The sequence below is a fragment of the Columba livia genome, chromosome 2, assembly GCF_036013475.1.
Source record: "Columba livia isolate bColLiv1 breed racing homer chromosome 2, bColLiv1.pat.W.v2, whole genome shotgun sequence".
Taxonomy (NCBI): domain Eukaryota; kingdom Metazoa; phylum Chordata; class Aves; order Columbiformes; family Columbidae; genus Columba; species Columba livia.
Genome location: NC_088603.1, coordinates 49,345,055 through 49,365,169, shown reverse-complemented (window position 1 = coordinate 49,365,169; position 20,115 = coordinate 49,345,055). Strand labels below are relative to the sequence as shown.

General features: G+C 39.9%; 1 protein-coding gene across 10 annotated transcripts in view; it reads right to left on the bottom strand.

Annotated features, from left to right (window-relative positions):
- Window positions 1–20,115, bottom strand: part of BBS9 (Bardet-Biedl syndrome 9) — a 307,045-nt gene that overhangs the window by 285,902 nt on the left and 1,028 nt on the right. For 6 of the 10 annotated variants that reach the window (XM_065055147.1, XM_065055155.1, XM_065055151.1 and 3 more), the window contains exons 2-6: window positions 19,709–20,050; window positions 18,514–18,634; window positions 11,990–12,140; window positions 10,967–11,031; window positions 8,514–8,627 (exon numbers count right to left, since the gene is read on the bottom strand). In XM_065055147.1, the coding sequence (XP_064911219.1) occupies window positions 8,514–8,627; window positions 10,967–11,031; window positions 11,990–12,140; window positions 18,514–18,625 (442 nt within the window). In that variant the 5' untranslated portion in view covers window positions 18,626–18,634; window positions 19,709–20,050. The remainder of the gene's footprint in view (window positions 1–8,513; window positions 8,628–10,966; window positions 11,032–11,989; window positions 12,141–18,513; window positions 18,635–19,708; window positions 20,051–20,115) is intronic. The other 4 variants (XM_065055149.1, XM_065055154.1, XM_065055148.1 and 1 more) reach the window with 3 other exon arrangements.

Here is a 20,115-nt window from a genome sequence, read left to right as displayed (position 1 = left end):
TCTTGCAGAATTGTGGAAAAGTTAAGGACAGTCTACCCTTCTTACAAAGTTTTCTGTTACAAGGTTGCACGGTTTACACATACGTTGTATTTCTTTATTAAAAAAATTCCTCCATATAGCACCCTCTTTGTTCTAACACTCAAACACACTTTGCCTCTAGGCCAGTGCTATAATAAAAGTAAAATTAATTCAAGGCCATTTGCTGAGAAAAAGGTATTTTCACACTTTTTTTCTTGTAACTTTTCCATGTCAAAGCTGTATTTTCTTTTTTCCTTCCCTTTGCTATTGTTTTATTGTTTCCTTTTATTGGTGCAGTATCCATTGAACAACTTCAAATAAATCTGAAATATTCTGGAAGTCAACTTAAGGCATTAAGGTTTCAGATTAAAAAAATAGATTCCCAAACTTGTGAATTATTGGGAGGATCAAATTCTGAATCATTTATCAACTCATTTGAAAGAGGCTATATAAAAATAGGATGAACTCAACAATTATTTAACTATTAGATAATGCAAGTATATTTTGTGGAATTGCACAAAACAGTAACATTACTTTTTGAGTGAAAATAAAAAGCCATTATCCGTAAGCAAACACTATTCAAAAATAACTCGACAACTAAGAAATTAAGGTTATTAAACTATGCTTTCTCTCTGTCACTAGATAAAATCAGTATTCTACTTAAGAGTAACCCAATACCTTGTGTGTCCCACTGGTAAGCTATCAATATGCTGTTTCTTTCATTCTTAAGTAGAAGGTAAAATCTTAATAACATAAATTGAAAAAGAAAACCGGAAGTGTTGAGAATGTTCATACACCCACCTTACTGTACCACTTTTGCCCTGGAGAACAATCACAGCACTCCACCCTCACCTGGGAAAGGTTGTCCCCCTATTACAGCATGTGATCATTCGCACACTTCCTAAGCACTTCAGACAGTAGCTCAGGAAACCTGCACTTCATACACCACTCCTCAAAGCACAGAATTTTAGTATTCACTGCATATATACTGTTGTTTGTTCATACATGAGCTACTATCCTGCCCACCATTCAGTCTAATGCACAACCAACCACAGGAAATTTATGTTATAATCTGTAAAACTACCTAAGGCTCAAGTAACAGTGGTTCTGTTTTCATTTGAAAGCATTTTTCCATTATTTATATCATTTCAGCAAAAATTTATTGCATATACTTTCCTCAAACATAAGTCACATCTGACTCAAGGCAAACAAGGTGAAGAATGAAATTGTGGCCTGATCTGCACACTTTTTCAAAGCAGTAGTAAGGGCACTTTTCTTTTACTACATAAGAGTGTAATACCAGCATTTCTTATAAGCAGGTTCCACATCAGTAAATCTCTCTTTTTAAGAACAGTCAGACACAAGTAGTATGTTGACTCTTTCGCAAGAAGTAGAAGGACTTAGGCTAGTACCTATAAGCTAGCCGAGTTGTAACCCATTCAACAGAAACTGGTAATGTAGGAATGAGAGTGATTTTCCAAGGTAGTGTCTCTTTCTCAGATTTCTCTAAGGGCAAAACAACACACCATGTCTGAATACATACAATTTAAGCCAGACAAAGTTAAGGCACAGGACAGAGTTTATTTCTATATGTCGTATGCACAAAATTAAATAACTTCAGCCTTAATTATCTAAACATCACATTAGAAAAAGGCTATAAAAACTAATTATGAAGTAATATTAATTCATTTACCGAGTCAAAAATCAGTTTTGCTTAATGCAAATTTCCTGCAAATCTTCTGCTGTACCAATACGCAACTTCATAAGATTCTTAAGTAAGCAGTTGATAATTATCTCAACTATCTCTGAGTGATTATCCATCTATAAGAAGTTATAATATTACCACATGATGATAGTTCACTGCTATTCTTTCATCCAGTTGAAGTCAACACTAGTAAATTCATTAACCAAAATTCCTGCATAGCTAGAACAGATCCAGTTCAGCACTATTTTAATTAAAAGAACTAGACCTACCTGATTTTGGAGGAATTGTAAACATAAAATTCAGGAATGGAACAAAACTATGATCAAAAAATGTTAAATTACAAAATTTAACAATAATTGCTCAAAACTTTACATAGCTAACAAAAAAATCTCACTTTTTTATAAGCATTGTTTATACTTTAATTAAGATTAACAATATGTATAATATTGTCTAATAAGAATTGACTATTTCTAGATTAATATCAGATTTATGCCTTCTGAACTGGAGGTACACTGCTGCATAAAGAAGAATAAGAAAAGGAATTCTTAACAAAAACACTGTATCCAATTCACTTGATTCACTCCATTCCATTCTTTTAACAATGTCAAAACATGCAAGTCATTTATCAGAGCTTTCAATCAGCAGTGACTTTCAATCAGCCAAATGACATTCCACCACTTAGGGTTTACCAGCCCATTACGATGTTTTAAAGTATTTTCTTTACTTGTCCACAAAAATCTTGATACTTCACAGAGAGCATTTGAGAGATGCTGTCCAGAACAAACCAGAGTTCTAAGACAGTGCATCGCACGCTGTGTCTAGTACACACACTGTTTTAAAACGAGCACAGCTGCCTCTGCACCACATAGCAATCACAGAAGCACACGTACATACTCACATTAGAGAAACTCAGCTCAGATCTTTGATAGACAGGGTAATAAAGAGAGAGCTTTGCATTTGGGCAACCAAAAATTCTAAACAACCCTAAGATGTTCAACAACTTTCTCACTTCTGTCCCAAATAAAAATATAAACAAGAGTTATGCAAATTCTATTCTTGCTGTTACAAACTGATCAGGTTCTTTAACATAACCTTAACCCAATAACTTGATATTGGACTCAAGCATCTTATAAAGACCCAGAACAACATACTGCAGATGTGAAAACAGAAAATACTTCCCAAGATATTGTAAGCTATCAGCAAACATCATTTCTTATACTGAAAGCTGAATTGTTAACATGGCGATCTCTGCTGGTATAATTGCATGTTGCCCTACTATAATCTGACCTTATGAAAGTTATGTGATGAAATAGCCTTATAGAAAGTAAAACTTTTGTAGAGTTGAGTCCTCATCACAGATAAAGGTGCAATCCAAATCATTAAAGTGTATGCTTTTTACCTTAATTTTCTTTAAAAAAATTAAATCAAAAGAGCTCACAGTAGAGTCACTTCAAGCTCTTTGAATTTTATATCTCAAGTAAAACATGAAGACTGTACAATCTGTTCATTACTTAAGGGCTGTGACATTTTGTGGCTAGGTTAAGAGTTCACTTGGTTGAAAAACAATGTTCAGCACTACTAACTCATGATTTTATCATGAATCATTCTTTCTAAAAAGATCCATATGCTGGAATCGGAGCACTGCAGGACAAACGCAACTTACAGCTCTAAGATCACGAGGAAGAGTTCAGAAATATGAAAAAGCAGATATGTGCATTCTAGATAACAAAGGCAGTGACTTAAAAAATAAATTCAATTTCTGAAAGTTTGGAATAACAATACAGATTTTTTAAAATACAATATCATTAGTTGATCCTCCTGTGTCACTTCTTCATAGTTTCATGTTTTCATTTTAGCACCAGTGTTCAGAGACAGCAAGGAACAAATGTGAAGTTAAAGTAGCAAAGAAATGCAAAGTTGTGTATTATAATCCTGCCCTTTGCCACAGTTTTTTAGATTTGTAAGTTACAACTAACTTGGCCCATACTGTGCTTGATTTATATTTCCAGCTTTGTAGGTTTTTCCATTTACTTTTGTTAAACATTTCCATTAGCTTTGTTTAGGATTCTAGCTAAACATATAAGGTATTTCCTTGTTATTTCCCACATCCCTGGCCCCTTAACAATTTTGCTGAAAGTACAAGTCAACTTCATTTTGCTTCTCTGCTAAAGCTCTACGACCAACACAATATATTTTGTTTTAATCAATAAAACACTTTTTGCTACACAGGTTTTCAAAAAGTGGTTTTGTGTTTTCTATACTTCATTAAGTCTTGCAGTAAATCCACCTGCAGAATCAGCTTGAGTAGAAATTCAGCTTCAGAAACACAGCCTACTAACCAATAACTGTAATGAGAGGACCATCTAGTGGTGATAACCACAATTCACACTCTGCTGTTTTGAAGACAAATGCCCACTGTTAAGGTATGCAAGTCAGTGGGAAACTTCTCAGTCTTTGGTTTTTTTAACTGCTTCTTTAATTTAAATTCCAGCCTTCTATGTTGAGACTAAATGAATGAGTTTGTTGATTTCCTTCATCTGTGTCTGTTGTGAGAACATCTATGTCAGTTCTTCCACATGTGAAAGTTGTTTGTGTCATCAAATCACTAATCTGAAGACACCAGCAAGAAAGAAGCTGTTGTTAACTAGGCTACAAAACAGGTTTGTTTACCTCACAATTCTCTCCTCAGAGAAATCTATAATACCTTTTCTTCTTAATATAAGAGACAAAAAAAATCACCAGTGGAGAAATGACACTTGTACTTGGTATGTTTTACACCTCCATCACATTTAAGTTAAACAGATGTGTTTAACAGACCAAATTATAACATAATAAGGGTCTAAGATTGCCACAAACTAGCAGGGACAGGAGAGCAAAAACTTACATTATGGGAAGCTGACTGAGAATGTGATACACATCTAGTGGTATTTGTTGCTATATTTTGAACATGTCAAACAACTGAAGAGACATTCTTCCCCAGATATCATAGTAAAAGAACCTGCAAGAAATTATCTTCCCTAATGAAGCTGTAGGCACAGAGAAAGGTTTCTGTGGGCACACCTTTAACTACAAACAGCTGAAGGAAGCTTAGTGAAGCTTTGTAACCAAACCAAAACATAAAACAGTAGTAGAGCATTTGTTTCTAACAGCTATACTTCCTCATTTCTGAAAAGCTCTGATAGGACTCTAGGTCAACCAATATTCAGGAGAAACATTTCAGGCAGTTTCTCTTTAAAGACAGGCATCCTAAAGACACTAAGCTCCCTTGTAGATTAAAGGACCAGATTCTACCCCAATACACTCTAAACCAAACTTTAATATCATGAAAAACTGAAAGTCTGGTGCAAACAAATCTCTGCCTCTTCAGCCCCTGTAAGGATCTAAAGGGAACTGCAGATTTTTCAGCAACTCAAAGTTAAAAGAACTGCTGGATTGAAACAGAATTCCCTTCTATACCTCTATGTGTACCTTGCTGCCTGCTTATGAACTGTTCCCCAGTTGTAGTAGCAGTCTCACAGCCTCAAACTTCTACTCCAACCTGTTTTATGCATCTCCTGCAACCCTACCTACCCCATCCCACACTGTGGAACATGAGGACAAAAAAGCATGCTTAAGCTCTTTCCCCACAGGGTTCTCTATAAAGCAGGGGCAGCAGTAAGCCTCAGCCACTTTCTTCACTGTTCAACCTTCCCTTTTCAAAGAACACTGAAACTTTTTCCAAAGGAATGAGCAGAGGTCACTACAGAGGCCAAATGGAGATTTAGGATGGGAAATGGAAACCACGTGCTGGTTTTACATTCCAATTATCAAAATGGACTATGCAACCTTACAGCATCAGGAGACTAACAGAGTACTTGGCATCTCAATTAAAGCCACAGCTGTAGTGGCCTGCCAGATAGCACAGACTGCATCTGCACATGGGTGGAAATCACACTATGAATGAGCACATGAGAAATCTGAATGCCAAGAGGCAAGTATTTTATCTGAGGTAAGAGCAAGCAGTAGCAAACTGATCATTTTTGGCAGTATCCATTAAATTGACAGGCAACTGATTGGACACAGTCCAACAATAAAGAAATAGAGTGTTAACTAGAACCCAAATAACAGTTTGTCCCAAGAAAGGACAGAAAACTCTCAAGAATGTGTTAGAGGACACCAGCACAAACTACTGTACACAAACTCAATCCTATTTTTCTTTTGCTAGTGTTAACTGGTATGGCTGTGTAGAATGAGTTTCTTTAGCACTGGAGGTAGAGAATTAAGAGCTCCATAAAAAAGAAAAAAGCATAATCTTCAGCATGAGAAATCTGAGCAAGGCTGAGCAACTTCATAGATCAAGTGCTCTGTGTCAGCTCCTGCAGCATTCTTTGCTTCCTCTGACGAACAATTATGTTTCGGGGGGGACTGACATTCACCCTCCTCTCCGACACTCCCACAGCATGCTTTCCCTGTGTGCGTGCTTTCCTCCTTCTGTTCAACTGCCATTCTCCTCTGCTTCAGTAGCTCTGTAAACATGACCTCTGAAGTGCCTTTTTCACCTTCTCATTGTTTCAAAAATGCTTGAGTATAGCAATAAGACACACATTAGTCACAGCAGTAACAGAAGGCAATAAATAGAAAAAACTCTATGTTTTGTTAGTCCACTTCTAGAGTGTGGTGTAGGGGTCACGACCATTAGCAAAGCGAGGCCACTGCTGCACACTTACAGCACTGCCACCATTATGAATTAACCTCTGCCAAAAGTGAGAGACTGTTGGCAGATGCACAGCAAGAGTTCCAGAGAAACCTGTGGAAGGCAGAGAGTAAAAAAAGAAAATATTTCTTTATTTACAGACCAGATGGCTCTCAACTGCATCCCAAAATATCTGCCAAAGATACACATAGATAGTATGGCAGGCCAGACCAGGACAGGTATCTGTCTAGTAAAACTAACAATGCCTGGTAGACCTCCTTCCTGATTCACTCTGGCTGGTCTTGCAAGATGGAAATAAAACCACAATACTGTCATTCATAAGCCTCAAGGAGAAAACAGGGTATTAAAGATGATATTTAAAAAACCTGAAACAGATTCACTGAAAAAGTCTAGGGGCAAGCTTAAAAGCACATCCTTGACAAGAAATCTTATCAGACAGTCCAGGAAAGCCACACAGAAAGGATATTCAGGCCAGGAAATCTACAAAAACAAACATTCTTTCATTTCCCCAAAAGAACTTTCTCCAGTGTCCATTTTGCCCGTTTCTCTGATGCTTTAATATATGCCCTAGTAGTCTGCCATCAGGTGTCTGAACATTCCTAGCTTTAGGTCTTAAACAGAAAACAGCTTCATCTTATGATATGAACATGTGTTATTTATTACATAACACAAATCTCTGCCTTCCTTGTTTATTAACACTTATGCCACCTCAAAACAAGACGTCAGGTCATTCTTTTTCCACAGCAATAAACACACTAACACAAACTGGAACATGGGGAAGAAAAAACAAAAAGGAAAGTTTGACATGCTTGGACAGAAGTGCAACTAGAAAGCAAGAAAAGTTTGCAGAATTTAACCAGAGTTCCCTCTGCTGTTCTTGCTGCTTTGTGAGGATTTGCCCTCATTTTGACCATACTGGGTGTCAAAAAGTGTTTGGCTGGCTGAGTAGTTTCTGAGGTAAACATTACTTTCTGTCTCCCTAGCTTGCAAAGACATTTTCTTCATTACATCACTTGCATCTGCCACAGGTCATGACAAGGTATATGAGAGACAGGTCTGGCATCAAGACTGAACTGGTGGTCAGACCTTTACTCAGATCTCCATGGTAAACAAAAATGCATGTCAAAAATCCAGAGTTTATTCTGCAGCACTGCATAGGTATTTGTTTTCGTGTTCCTGAACCATTCCAGACTCACGACTCCTGGCTTATGATCCCCTCAATACATCTGTTGCCACAATTCCACTATAGTCTATCAGGAAGCGCACTATTCCCTCTTTTCAGACTTAGGAGACTCTGTATTGTCTTTCTGCTGTTAACAGGAATATGCTCATGACCTATACACTCACTCAAGATATTCATAGCATAGATACCTACTCACCCACGTAGGTTGACTGTTTTTCCCAAGATGGTTGTGAAAAATTAGTAGGTGAAAAATCTCTTTAGTCAGTATGAATTTTCATTTTCAGGGATAAGCTTGAGTTTAGGATAAGGCACTGTAGAATTATTGCAGACACAGAACTGAGGAATTGTCTACATATATTTGCCATTTTGACTCAAAAGACTTTCTGCCTTGGTAAAGTGATATCAGTCTGCTAACAGTTTTGGGACACTACTTGTGTAGATGACAACCATCCGCCAATATTGTTGGGCAAACTTACTTCTGAAGAGAAAGAGCTGTCATGTAGAACAAACCTAAATGCTTCCAGACTGGAACACAAAAACATTCATAATTATGTCATAAGTTCATATCTGGTTCAAGATGTGAGGAAACAGCTATTCTGCATTTAATATTCTTCGCATCATTTTAACTTCAGTTATATATCAGATAAAAGGCACCATCATTTATAGAAAGATTATTTCCTCTAGACAGCAGCACCATGTTGCTTTTCAAAGTTTAAGTTCACCCTTAACTGTTCACAGTTTAAAAACTAATAAGAATATGTAACAAAGAACAAAGGAGAAAACAGGGTATTAAAGATGATATTTAAAAAACCTGAAACAGATTCACTGAAAAAGTCTAGGGGCAAGCTTAAAAGCACACCCTTGACAAGAAATCTAATCAGACAGTCCAGGAAAGCCTGGTAGGAAAGTCCTACCTTTTACACCACCAAATGGACCATATGTCATGTTACAAGCAGTTCTCTGAAGATGGTGCTCATACATCAGTTTAATCTGATACTGGTTCCCATGTTCCACAGTTCCCAGAGTCCCTACAAAAAACAAAGGGTATACACTTATATCTTTGATCCACGCAATATGAAAGAAGTAAAGGAGTAGCAGTTTAAACAATCTGAAAAAACCCTATAACTTACTCCTAGTGACTCTGAGATATGAAGGTTCACACTGCTACTTTCTTTAAAAAAAAAAACAAACACCAAGCTACAAAATTCCTAAAGGCCAGAACCAGAAATAAGGTCTCACTACACTAAGTATGATATAAAGACAGCAAAAAGCTGAGATTTTACTACTTACGTGTATTTTTCGGCATCTCTAAGATTAAAAAAAAGCATGCTCAAAGGAGAATTCTTATGATTCACTAGTTACTCAGTGAATATACTACATCCAACAGCCAGCCTCAGCTGTAATACTCTGTCTCAAATTATGCTGCAGCTAGTCATTAGTTGTAATTTGACAAAGCTGTGCTTAGAGCACATTTATCACTTGCCTTTACTCTCTCTGAAATTCAGTGCAGTGATCAACAATGCAAAGATAAGAGGCAAACATACAGTAACAAAAATAATTTTATTATATTCATCACATTATTTGAAAAGGTCTGAATAGATTTTAACTTTCTCACTCCTTCAGGGAATTAGAAGTTCAAAAAGTTATTTCTTAAGAAACTGAAGTTAAAGCTCCCCTTTCAATAACCAAAAGTCTCTCCTGCACCCCACAAAGAAAACAAAGTTCATCATGTAGAGTAACACTTAACAACTAATATTAGCAATCAAAAAAAAAACCTTTGAGAACAGTCACACCAGGCAAGGAAAAAGTTTTGAGTGATATCTAAGCTAAATACTACCACAGCTTTAAGTATACAGAGATTATTCCAACACTTAAACATGCTATGAAAGATTTATAGCTTATGCTAACCTATCAGGCAATTTCTCCAACTAAAACCCAATAGAGCTTGTAAGCAATTACCCCTAAAGCAGGGCCACATTAGGGAAAGGATTGGAACAGACATGAGAAAAAAAGCCCTGGTTGGATAAGTATCTCACTAGGTAGCAACACCAGAGGAAAAATAAGCTAGAAAGCAGTCAGACTGTGTACACTGACTGTAATACAATATCCAGGCCATACTTTAATCAGCCCTGAAGGCTGCTTTCATTTGTCAAGGAGAAGCAGCATAGTCATTTTATTACAAGTAACAGATATGGCAAAATGTATAAAGCAAGTAAAGATCCCACTTTATGGAACAGTAATTTGCCGTGGAAGCATTAAGAAATAATGATCGTTATTTCTCAAAGTAGCTTTTCCAAAAGTACCTGAATGCTTACAATCTATTAAAGGACTGTAAAACTTTACTTTTATTATTACTTAAATGCTCAAGCTATGTTGACCAAACAGGAAAATATTACTAGAAAAGAATTCTAGTCTGACTTATGTTGTATGCCTTTAATACAAATTTTAAAATAAATTGTTTTAGTAAAAATCATACTAGTAAGCTACAATCCTAAGACTTAAGCACTACTATAGAGAAGGGAAAGTACAAAGACTGCAGTACATCTCAAAGTATCAACCCTCAACAAAGACCAATTTTACAGGTATCTTCAGATAAGATAACTAGAAGGCAAACAAAATCTGGAAAGAGAGCATGTGTTTGTAACTTACCAGCTTATAGCTGTCCCTGCACAGAGAAAATTAACAATGTAAAGTTGTCTACCAAATTTTGAAGATGGGGTACAAACAATAGATCTCTTAAATTTCTGCTTTGCTTCAAGCATGTATTAGAGAGAACTCAATGCACAGAATAGGTACTTTGTGACTTGCATCTTTACATACAGAGAGGACAGAGCACTTAAGAATTTCCAAAGGCAGTAAAAGTAATAGGATTTAAGAAAACACATAGTAGGTTCACCTTCTTACTAGTATTAACCTCCTGTCTTCTCTTGGGGTACATCATCAGTGTTCTGACTTTCTAAGAAATTATCTGGATTTTTTTAGTTCAGAAATAATTGTAACTGCTCCATTTTTAAGGAGCTAAGTTGTCATTAAACAATCATTTGTTCATTAGCATGCTGAACAGTAACCCCCAGTCCTAGAACTGTGATGAGAACTAGTTGTTCACAAGCTATACCGACCACAGATCATCATGCACATCACAGCATCTCAAGCACTGAGCAGATTAGCAAATCTCTATTAACCATTGGGAAATATCTAGATCTAATTACTAATATTTCCTCTTCATACATAAGTTTGAGTGAGAGAATATTACTACAATTCTTCAGCAATGATGAACAAACACTGTATATACCGAGTTTAGTATTAACCTAATTCAAACTTTAGAATACACTTAAAATCACTGGAAAGTCTGTATCTGTAAACTAACCTGAAACAGTATATACACACAGTTTTCGGCAATGCAACACAGCCAGGTGAAGTCCTTCCGTACCACTGTAAAGAAGGTTAAAAAAGCATTGTGTTCAGATAAATTCCAAGTAAAATGTACACAGGATAAAATTCAAGTAACATGTTGAAATTACTTTAACATGTGGGCAGAATACAAAGGTTTGGGTGTTAGATGCTAGCATAAAAACCTCAGAAGTATTAATCTTCCTAAATCCATACTGCAGCACTTGAACTTAATTTCAAAGTTAAAATGAATCCTTTAAGAACATATTTTCAGATTTATGTATGAAAAGCAAGTCAACTATTTTCCCAGTTTAGCCTGAAATTAATTTCAAACAAGGTGCTGCTAATCCTTTCAAAAACCAAATGGATATGAGAATCATCCCTCCAAAGAAGTACTATTCAGCAACCACATACGTTTTCTTTCATTCATTTTTGTACCAGCTGCATGGAACATAAAATAACTGAACTATAAAGCAGTAGTCATAAACACAGAATCCTGTGTTCACATTTTTCTTCCCCCAAACCTAAGTAGTATTTCTTGCAGAGAAAGTTCTTGTGCTGTAGCTATAGAAAATGTTTTAGACCATTTCACAGGGTAAGGCATTAGAATTCCTTTGTAGGCTCACTGCATGAGTACTTGAATAAAGAAGAACAGTTTCCAGCTGATGTAGGCCTTTTAGCTTGTGGCCTTCGGTTTCAGAGCACAAGTCTTTCCTGTGGTTAGTACAGGTTTTTCTCTCCTTTTAAAAATAAAGGTCATGCTGCAGTATTAAAAGTTAATTTCAAAATTAAAACAAAACCTTTAAGAACACATATTTAATTTTTAGAATAAAGTTCTCCTAAGTAGATTCTCTTAGAGCAAACTAAATATAAGGCCATCTATTCATAGATGCGTTTAATAGTTGTCCATCTGGAAACTGAAAACTCACACCCCAAAACGAAGAAAGAAAAACACATCTAAGCCTTAAATAAACAGCAACATAGCCTATTGTTGACTTACGAAACAAATTTTCCCACTTCCACCTGCAATATTGGTTCTCGTAACTGCACTTCCAAGAGCAAGTCCTCAGGTTGTACTCCATCTCCAGGTTTCACAGGATGTGGATTAAAGATTCGGAGATATCCCATATAACTGCCCACAATAATTTTATCTAAAAAAAAAAAAAAAAAAAGAGAGACTACAGAATACAATAGCACAGGCGGAATTCAGTTTGCTGCAGAAGTGCTTCAGATAATGCCTTTAAAAAGACAGACTATTTAGATGATTCAATTAATGTTTATTATGCTGTCTTCTAGATTAACAATTAGCTTTCTTGCAAATCCACGAAAACCTGTCAGCAAAGTGTTCAATATGGCAATTATGGTGGTGGCAGTGACCATTACTACTATTCCATCAATTTAGACTGATGTTCATGCTTCTTAAAAAGTCCCATTCTGATAAAACCAGGCTTACTAGAGATAAGCCTGGGGGCAGCACACCAGTGTTTGAGGGACAGTGTACTAGCATGGTCCTTTGGTCTGTCATCTCAGAGGAGGTAGGGGATGGAGATTCATGCGCCAGCAAAGAATCAAGGGTTATTAATGTGTTAGAAATGATGGAAGCACCTCAGAACAGTCACATAGGAATTGGGACTTCTCCCACAAAAAAAGTGGCTGGATCATTAGCCCAACTGATGTGCATCTACACCAATGCACACAGCTTGGGCAACAAACAGGAGTTGGAAGCCATTGTGCAGCCGAAAAACTACTATAGAGTTGCAATCACAGAAACATGGTAGGACAACTCACACAATTGGAGTACTGCATTGGATGGCTATAAACTCTTCAGAGGGATAGGCAAGGAAGGGGAGGAGCTGGGGTAGCCTTGTGTGTTGCAGACTGCTTTGATTGTCTACAGCTTAATGATGGTGATGAAAGGATTGAGTGTTTATGGGTAAGAGTCAGGGTGAAGGCCAACAATTAGATAACATGGTGGGAGTCCATTATAGACCTCCCAATGAGGTTGAAGAGACAAATGAAATATTCTACAATTAGCTGAGAGAAGTTTCACAATTTATGGCTCTTACTCTTATGGGAGACTTCAACTTGCCAGATATCTGCTGGAAATACAATACAGCAGAAATAGTTGTCATAGCTTAGCCCCAGCCCCCCTCCCAAGCCAACAGCTAAAACCACACGCTGCTCACTCACACCCATGGGATGGGGGCTAGAATCAGAAAACAAAAGCAAAATTCATGGGTTGGGATAGGAACAGTTTAAGAGAAAAGTGAAGAAAAACTAACAAACAGTAACAACAACAAAAGAACAACTTACAAAGCAATGGACACACAGCGCAATCACCACATGGGCACCCTGCCACAGCAGCCCACCCCCCTCTGAAGAACCCTGAACTGGAAGTCATGCCCAAAATACAAAAGCATCAAACCATGTTGTCCACAGAGAACCAAGAGGGTACTCCAGCGTCCTGCTCCCAGCAGAGAGAGTAAGAGAGAGACTGCCCCACCAGCCCACCCACTTTGTAACTGAGTATGACCTTATGTGGTATCAAATACCCCCTTTGGCCAGTTCTGAGTCAGCTGTCCTGGCAGCGTAGATATTAACCCTATCTCAGCTGATCTAGCACATTCCACCCCTTATTCTATACCGTTTATCTCATGCTCAAGTCTTACACTTACCAACACATTTCAACTAATTACTACCACCTTAAATACATATATACATACAGATATTTTTTCGCTTAGTTCATGGCATAATCTTATTCCTTTGAAATGTTCATTGAGTCCATGACTTTGGACTCTATTAGGATGGTCTTCAGGGACAAAAGAGATGGAGTGTCATATTGGAGTGTTGTTTTTTGCATGCTGCATCTGGAAATTGTAGATCATGCTCACAATTTGCAGGTCAAAGGTGTCAACCTTGAGGATGTGGCTGGATGCCAGTTCTTGGAGCCAGCTCTGGTTCCATCATTGCTTCACTTTGTTCAGTTTTGCTGAAGTTCATTCTTCATTAACCTAAATGGTACTTACTGAATACTGTTAGTATGTTGCAAGGCATTATGCAGCAATTACCATCATACAATTCACATCATGGGATTATTCTCAGCTAGAATCAAATCTCCCTGAGGTACACACTGGACTCCTCCATCCTTCAACATTACCCACCAACTGCTCCCAGGTCTCCGAGCAAAAGCAATCCCACAGAAGAGTTTGCATTTGCCCAAGGCAGGGATCACCCAGACTGTTTTCTGCAACACATTCTTCATTCGCACCACAGGGACTTTATTCCCTTCTATAGTATGTGGAAGCTTCAACTGGGCAGGGCCAGCTCAAGTGGTAGATCCCCTAGTGTTAACTAACCAGGTGGTCTTCGCTAAATTTGAATCCCAATTTCTAAAAGTTCCAACACTGATTGCTCTTAATGTAATCTTTTAACAGCCCATTGTCCCATTCAGTTTTCCCACAGGCTGGTGCATGGTAGGGGATGTGATATATCCACCCAAAGCCATGCTCTTTGACCCAAGTGACTATGAGGGTATTCCAGAAATGAGTCCCATTGTCTGGCTCGATTCTTTCTGGGGTGCCATGTCACCCCAGGACTTGCTTTTCAAGGCCCAGGATAGTGTTTTGGGCAGTGGCACAGTGTATGTTTCCATCCATACAGTGGCTGCTTCCACCATTGTAAGCACATAGCGCTTGCCATTACGGGTTTGTGGGAGTGTAGTATAGTCAATTTGCCAGGCCTCCCCATATTTATACTTCAGCCATCACTCCCCATACCACACAGGCTTTAACCACTTGGCTTGCTTGATTGTAGCACTTTTCATAATTGTGAATAACCTGTGCAATAGTGTCCACAGTCAAGTACACCCCTCAATGACAAGCCTACTTATAAGTTGCATCCCCTCCTTGATGACCTGAGGCATCAGAGGCCCACCAAGCTATAAATAATTAACCTTTGTCTTGCCAGTTGAAATCTACCTGAACCACTTTAATCATGGCAGCTTGATCCACCTGATGGTTGCTTTGATGTTCTTCAGTGGACCAACTTTTAGGCACATGAGCATCTACGTGGCACACTTTTATGGGCAGGTTCTCTAGCTGGGCAGCAACACCTCACCATAATTCAGCAGCCCAGATGGGTTTGCCTCTGCGCTGCCAGTTTCTCCTCTTCCATTGCTGCAACCATCCCCACAGGGCATTTGCCACCATCCATGATTCTGTACAGAGATAAAGCACCAGCCATTTTTCTTGTTCAGCAATGTCCAAAGCCAGCTGGATGGCTTTCATCTCCACAAACCCACTCAATTCACCTTGTCCTTCAGTGGCTTCTGTGACTCACTGAGAGGGGACTCCGCACAGCAGCTTTCCACCTCCGGTGCTTTCCCATGATACAACAGGACCCATCAGTGAACAGGGCATATCGCTTCTCATTCTCTGATAGCACATTATGGTGGGGCCTCTTCAACACATGTCACTTCCTCTTCTGGCGATATTCCAAGATCCTTACCCTCTGGCTAGTCTGTCATCACCTCTAAGATCCCTGGGTGGCCAAGGTTTCTCCATCAGAGCCCGTTGCATGATCAATGTAACCCACTTACTCCACATAGCATCATCTGCATGATGAGTAGAGATCTTCCCTTTGAACACCCAACCCAGCACCAGCAATCGAGGTGCCAGGAGGAGCTGTGCTTCAGTACCAACCACTTCTGAAGCATCTCAAACCCCTTCCTATGCTGCCAATATCTCCTTTTCAGTTGGAGCGTAGCAGGCCTTGGATCCTCTGTATTCCCAACTCCAAAACCCCAGAGGCTGAACTCTAGTCTCCCTGGTCCTTTCTCTTCTCCCCCCGTTCCATCTTCCCCATGGACTGGGTGTGATTACTAATCAATTCCAAGAGACGGTGTCCAAGGTATGGAAATAACATCAATGTCATATAAAAATACCACCAGAGACATGCAGGACAGGAAATCACAATCTCATAAATTGATATTACACAGGACAGCAATATGATAAACCTAATCCTTTTCCCAGATGTAATAAACAGCACCACAGGGACACATAGGGCATGTAGGAATTCAGATAACACAGCCACGTCGACAAACAAAGAAACATCGTGACCACTTAACTAATATAGTAAATGCGTATTTTAACATGCTCGGGTCAGCTCTATCATTATCCCAGCCCTTTGTTTTCTCCTGGTTGGCTCACAAAAAGGACTGTTATAGTTTAGCCCCAGCCCCCTCGCAGCCAATAGCTAAAACCTCGTGCCACTTGCTCACCCCTCCCCGACCCCCAGTGGGATGGGGAGAATCAGAAAACAAAGGCAAATCTTATGGGTTGGGATAAGAACAGTTTAAGGGAACAGCAAAGAAAAACAAACAGTAACAACAACATTGAAAGCAAGTAAAAAGCAACAGACACACAGTGCAACCACCACATGGCCACCCTGCCACAGCGGCTCCTCCGCTCTGAAGCAGCAAGTGGATGCCCCGGCTGCAATCCCACCAAAACCACCCCCCTGCCCCAAACAGTGCCTCACACCCAAAATACAAAATCACCAAACCACATGGTCCAGAGAGAACCAAGAGGGTCCCTGACTGCCCTGCTCCCAGCAGAGAGGCTGCACCCCTGTCCTACCCACTTTGTGACTGAGCTTGACCTGATATGGTATCAAATACCCCCTTTGGCCAGTTCTGGGTCAGCTGTCCTGGCAGTGTAGAAATTATCCCTATCTCAGCCAACCCAGCACAACTGTCTAGGAGGTTCCTGGAGTGCATGGGAGGTAACTTCCCAACACAGCTGATTAGAGAGCCAACTAGTGAAAGTGCCCCACTGGACCTGTTGTTTGTGAATAGAGGCAGACTTGTGCATGATATGGTGGTTGGAGGCCATCTTGAGCGTAGCAATCATGAGATGATAGTGTTTTCAATTCTTGGAGAAGGAGGCAGGTCAGCAGAACTGCAACTTTGGGACTTCCGGAGGGCAGAATTTGGCCTGCTTAGGACCCTGGCTGACAGAGTCCTTTGAGAGGCAGCTCTGAAGGGCAAGCGAATCCAGGAAGGACAGACATTCATCATGAAGGTTTGTGAACAGGCCATCCCTACATGCTGAAATATGGGCCAACAGAGAAGAAGACTGGCTTGGCTGAACAGAGAGTTTGGCTGGAACTCCAGAATAAAAGGAGAGTTTATGAAGGGGCAGGCAACTCAGGAGGACCACAAAGATGTGTGGTTATGCAGGGAGAAAATTAGAAGGACCAAAGCCCAGCTAGAAAAGGATCTGGAGGTGCTCATTGACAGACAGCAGAATAAGAGCCAGCAAAGTGTCCAGGTGGCCAAGAAGGCCAACAGCATGCTGGTGTGCATCAGCAATAGTGTGGCAAGAACTAGGGAAGTGATCATTCCTCTGTACTCAGCACTGGTGAGGCTGTACAGTTTTGGACCACTCACTACAAAAAAAGATATTGAGGCGCTGAATCAAGTTCAGAGAAGGGCAATGAAGCTGGTGAAGAGTCCAGAGAACAAGTCTTATGAGGAGCAGCTGAGGGAAGTGGGACTAAACTAGCCTGGAGAAAAGGAGGCTCGGGGGAGACTTACTGCTCTCTACAGCTATCTGAAAGGAGGTTGTAACATGGAGGGTGTTGGTCTCTTCTCCCAAGGAGCAAGTGACAGGGCAAGAGCAGATGGCCTCAAGTTGTGTCAGGTGAGGTTTAGAATCATAGAATTGTTTTGGTTGGTAAAGACTGTTCAACTGTTAACCTAGTATTGCCAAGTCCACCTCTAAACCATGTCCCCAAGAACTCCATCTGCATATCTTTTAAAGACCTCCAGGGATGGTGACTCAACCACTTCCCCAGGCAGCCTGTTCCAATGACTGACAGCCCTTTCAGTAAAGACGTTTTTCCTGATATCCAATCCAAATCTCCCCTAGTTTATCATAAAGATCCCAAATATTTATCAATTAAAAAAACCCCATACACAAGAACTCTCCATGACAGCAAAAATCATGAACTGCTGTAAATATGTCCTCAGACACATCATTTCAGTTCCACACTTTATTTCCACAATATTAAAGACTACATAGAAAAGCAATGTTTACTCAAACAGAGTCATTTATTTCAAGGGCCTCTTATTTTTCAGTCAGAGAAGGTTGGTTGTTTTTCTAAATTCTTAGCTTATTAGCTCTCACCTTCCTTTTTTTCATTAAGTTTTTTCAACAACTTAAAATGTATGTTTCCTCCTATAGCTAACTGAAAATGTTCTATTTTAAAGATATCTGCCATTGAGGGAATAAGACATGAAACAAACTGCTATTAAACACAAGAAAGAATTAAGATGTTTAGAAACCTACAAATATACAATGAAAAATAGCATTGAATTTATCATCTTAACCTTAAAGAGACACATTAAAGAGAGTTTAAACTAACTAGCCAACTAGCCTGGTTAACAAGCTTTCAGGATGCATTGGTCAAAGAAACCTGCAGCTGTGTAGCTTAAAAGTCTCAGTCATGTAACTCTGAATTTACCTTGTCCACTGCCACTATTATCAACATCACCAACACACAGACAGCCTTGGTCAAATTCTTCCTTTTCTCCAAGTATAGTAGACCACCAGTCTCTAGCTTTAAACAACGACATTCTTCTTTACTGAAAATGAAACAAACAATTGTTAAAGTGTATACTAATACATTTACGACTGTTTATATAAACAACTTCTTCTTTGATAGCAACAACTTTTATTGAGTATAGTCTATCTCTTAGCTTCACATTGCTCTAGTGTGAGCTGAATACATGTTCATTTCAGGTGTCTTGGGCATGTGATTATGTAATTCAGAAAACAGCCTTAGGAAACTCATCATTAGTTTACAAATTAGTTGTGATAAATACTGCCAGTTATATGAACAAAAGGAAAAAAAATTGTAAACTGTTAAAAGCCTTCTTTAACAAGTATTAAGGCTGTAATATAAGTGTTCAAAGTCAGAGAACTGAGGTTTTCTGTCTTACTATGGAGTATCAGGAAAAACACATTCTGATGCAAGTCTTCTGAAAAAAAAAATTATTTTTAGAAAAGTAAATGAAGACTTTGAAACAGACAACATCAAAACCTCCACCAAGTAATCGCCTTGAAGATGTGCTAGTGACACAACTAAAGAACTCGGTCAGATAGGGCACAAATCAGCTTTTCTGCTCCCTACCTACTGTTATTTTAAGTAGAGGGGGCGGGTGGAAGAGAGACGAGACTAATCCTTTCATAGGCGGCTTGACAATAACACCGCCCTGGCTCAAAACTCACAGTTAAATGTCTATGCTCTGACATCGGTGGGATAAACCTGAACAAACTCAACCCCACTGCAGCAAAGGACAGCCAGACAGCGCCAGCCCCAGCGGTTCTTTCCGGGAAGAATGAAAAATGATGGGCTCATCCTTTGCTTTGCTTCAGAGCAAATTCAGCCTGCAAACCCGTGCTTTTGCTCTTTAAAGGAAACCATGTGTGGCGAATAAAAACTTCCCCCCCCCCGCCACCTTAGGCGGTTACCGTCGTTATGCCAGCTAGGCAACCTGCTGCAACCGAGCGCGGGCTGGCAACAGCACAGCCCCCCGCACACACCTCCCTCTCCATGTGCAGCACCTCCACCTGAGCCCCGCACCTCAGGAGCTGCGCCCGGACGCACACACACACCCCGGAGCGGGAGAAGACAGACAGCAGACCGGTAGGGTTACCTAGGCGGGAGATGGCACCTCCCGGGAGCGGCACGGTCCGAGCTGCACAGGGGACACACGGCAGCTCCCCCCGCCCCGCAGGAGCTCTTCGCTCAGGCGCAGCCTGAGGCGATGCGAAGGGTGAGACACAGACCGGCAGCGCTACAGCCCCCTCCCCGTTGCCGCCGCCATCTCCAGCGCCCTCCTCACCCCGCGTTAAGCATCAGCCGCGCCCGGCCCAGAAGGGGCGGCCGCGCTTCCCGCCGACGCTGGGAAATGTAGTTTGGGAAGCGGCGCGACGAAACGTTGGGCTCTCTCATTTCTTCCTGTGCGGGGGAGGAAGAGAGTCATTCCTTCCTGTTTCTTGAGGAGAAAAAAAAAAAAAAAACAAACAACAAACTTCTCGGCTGGTGCTTTTTCTTTCAAAG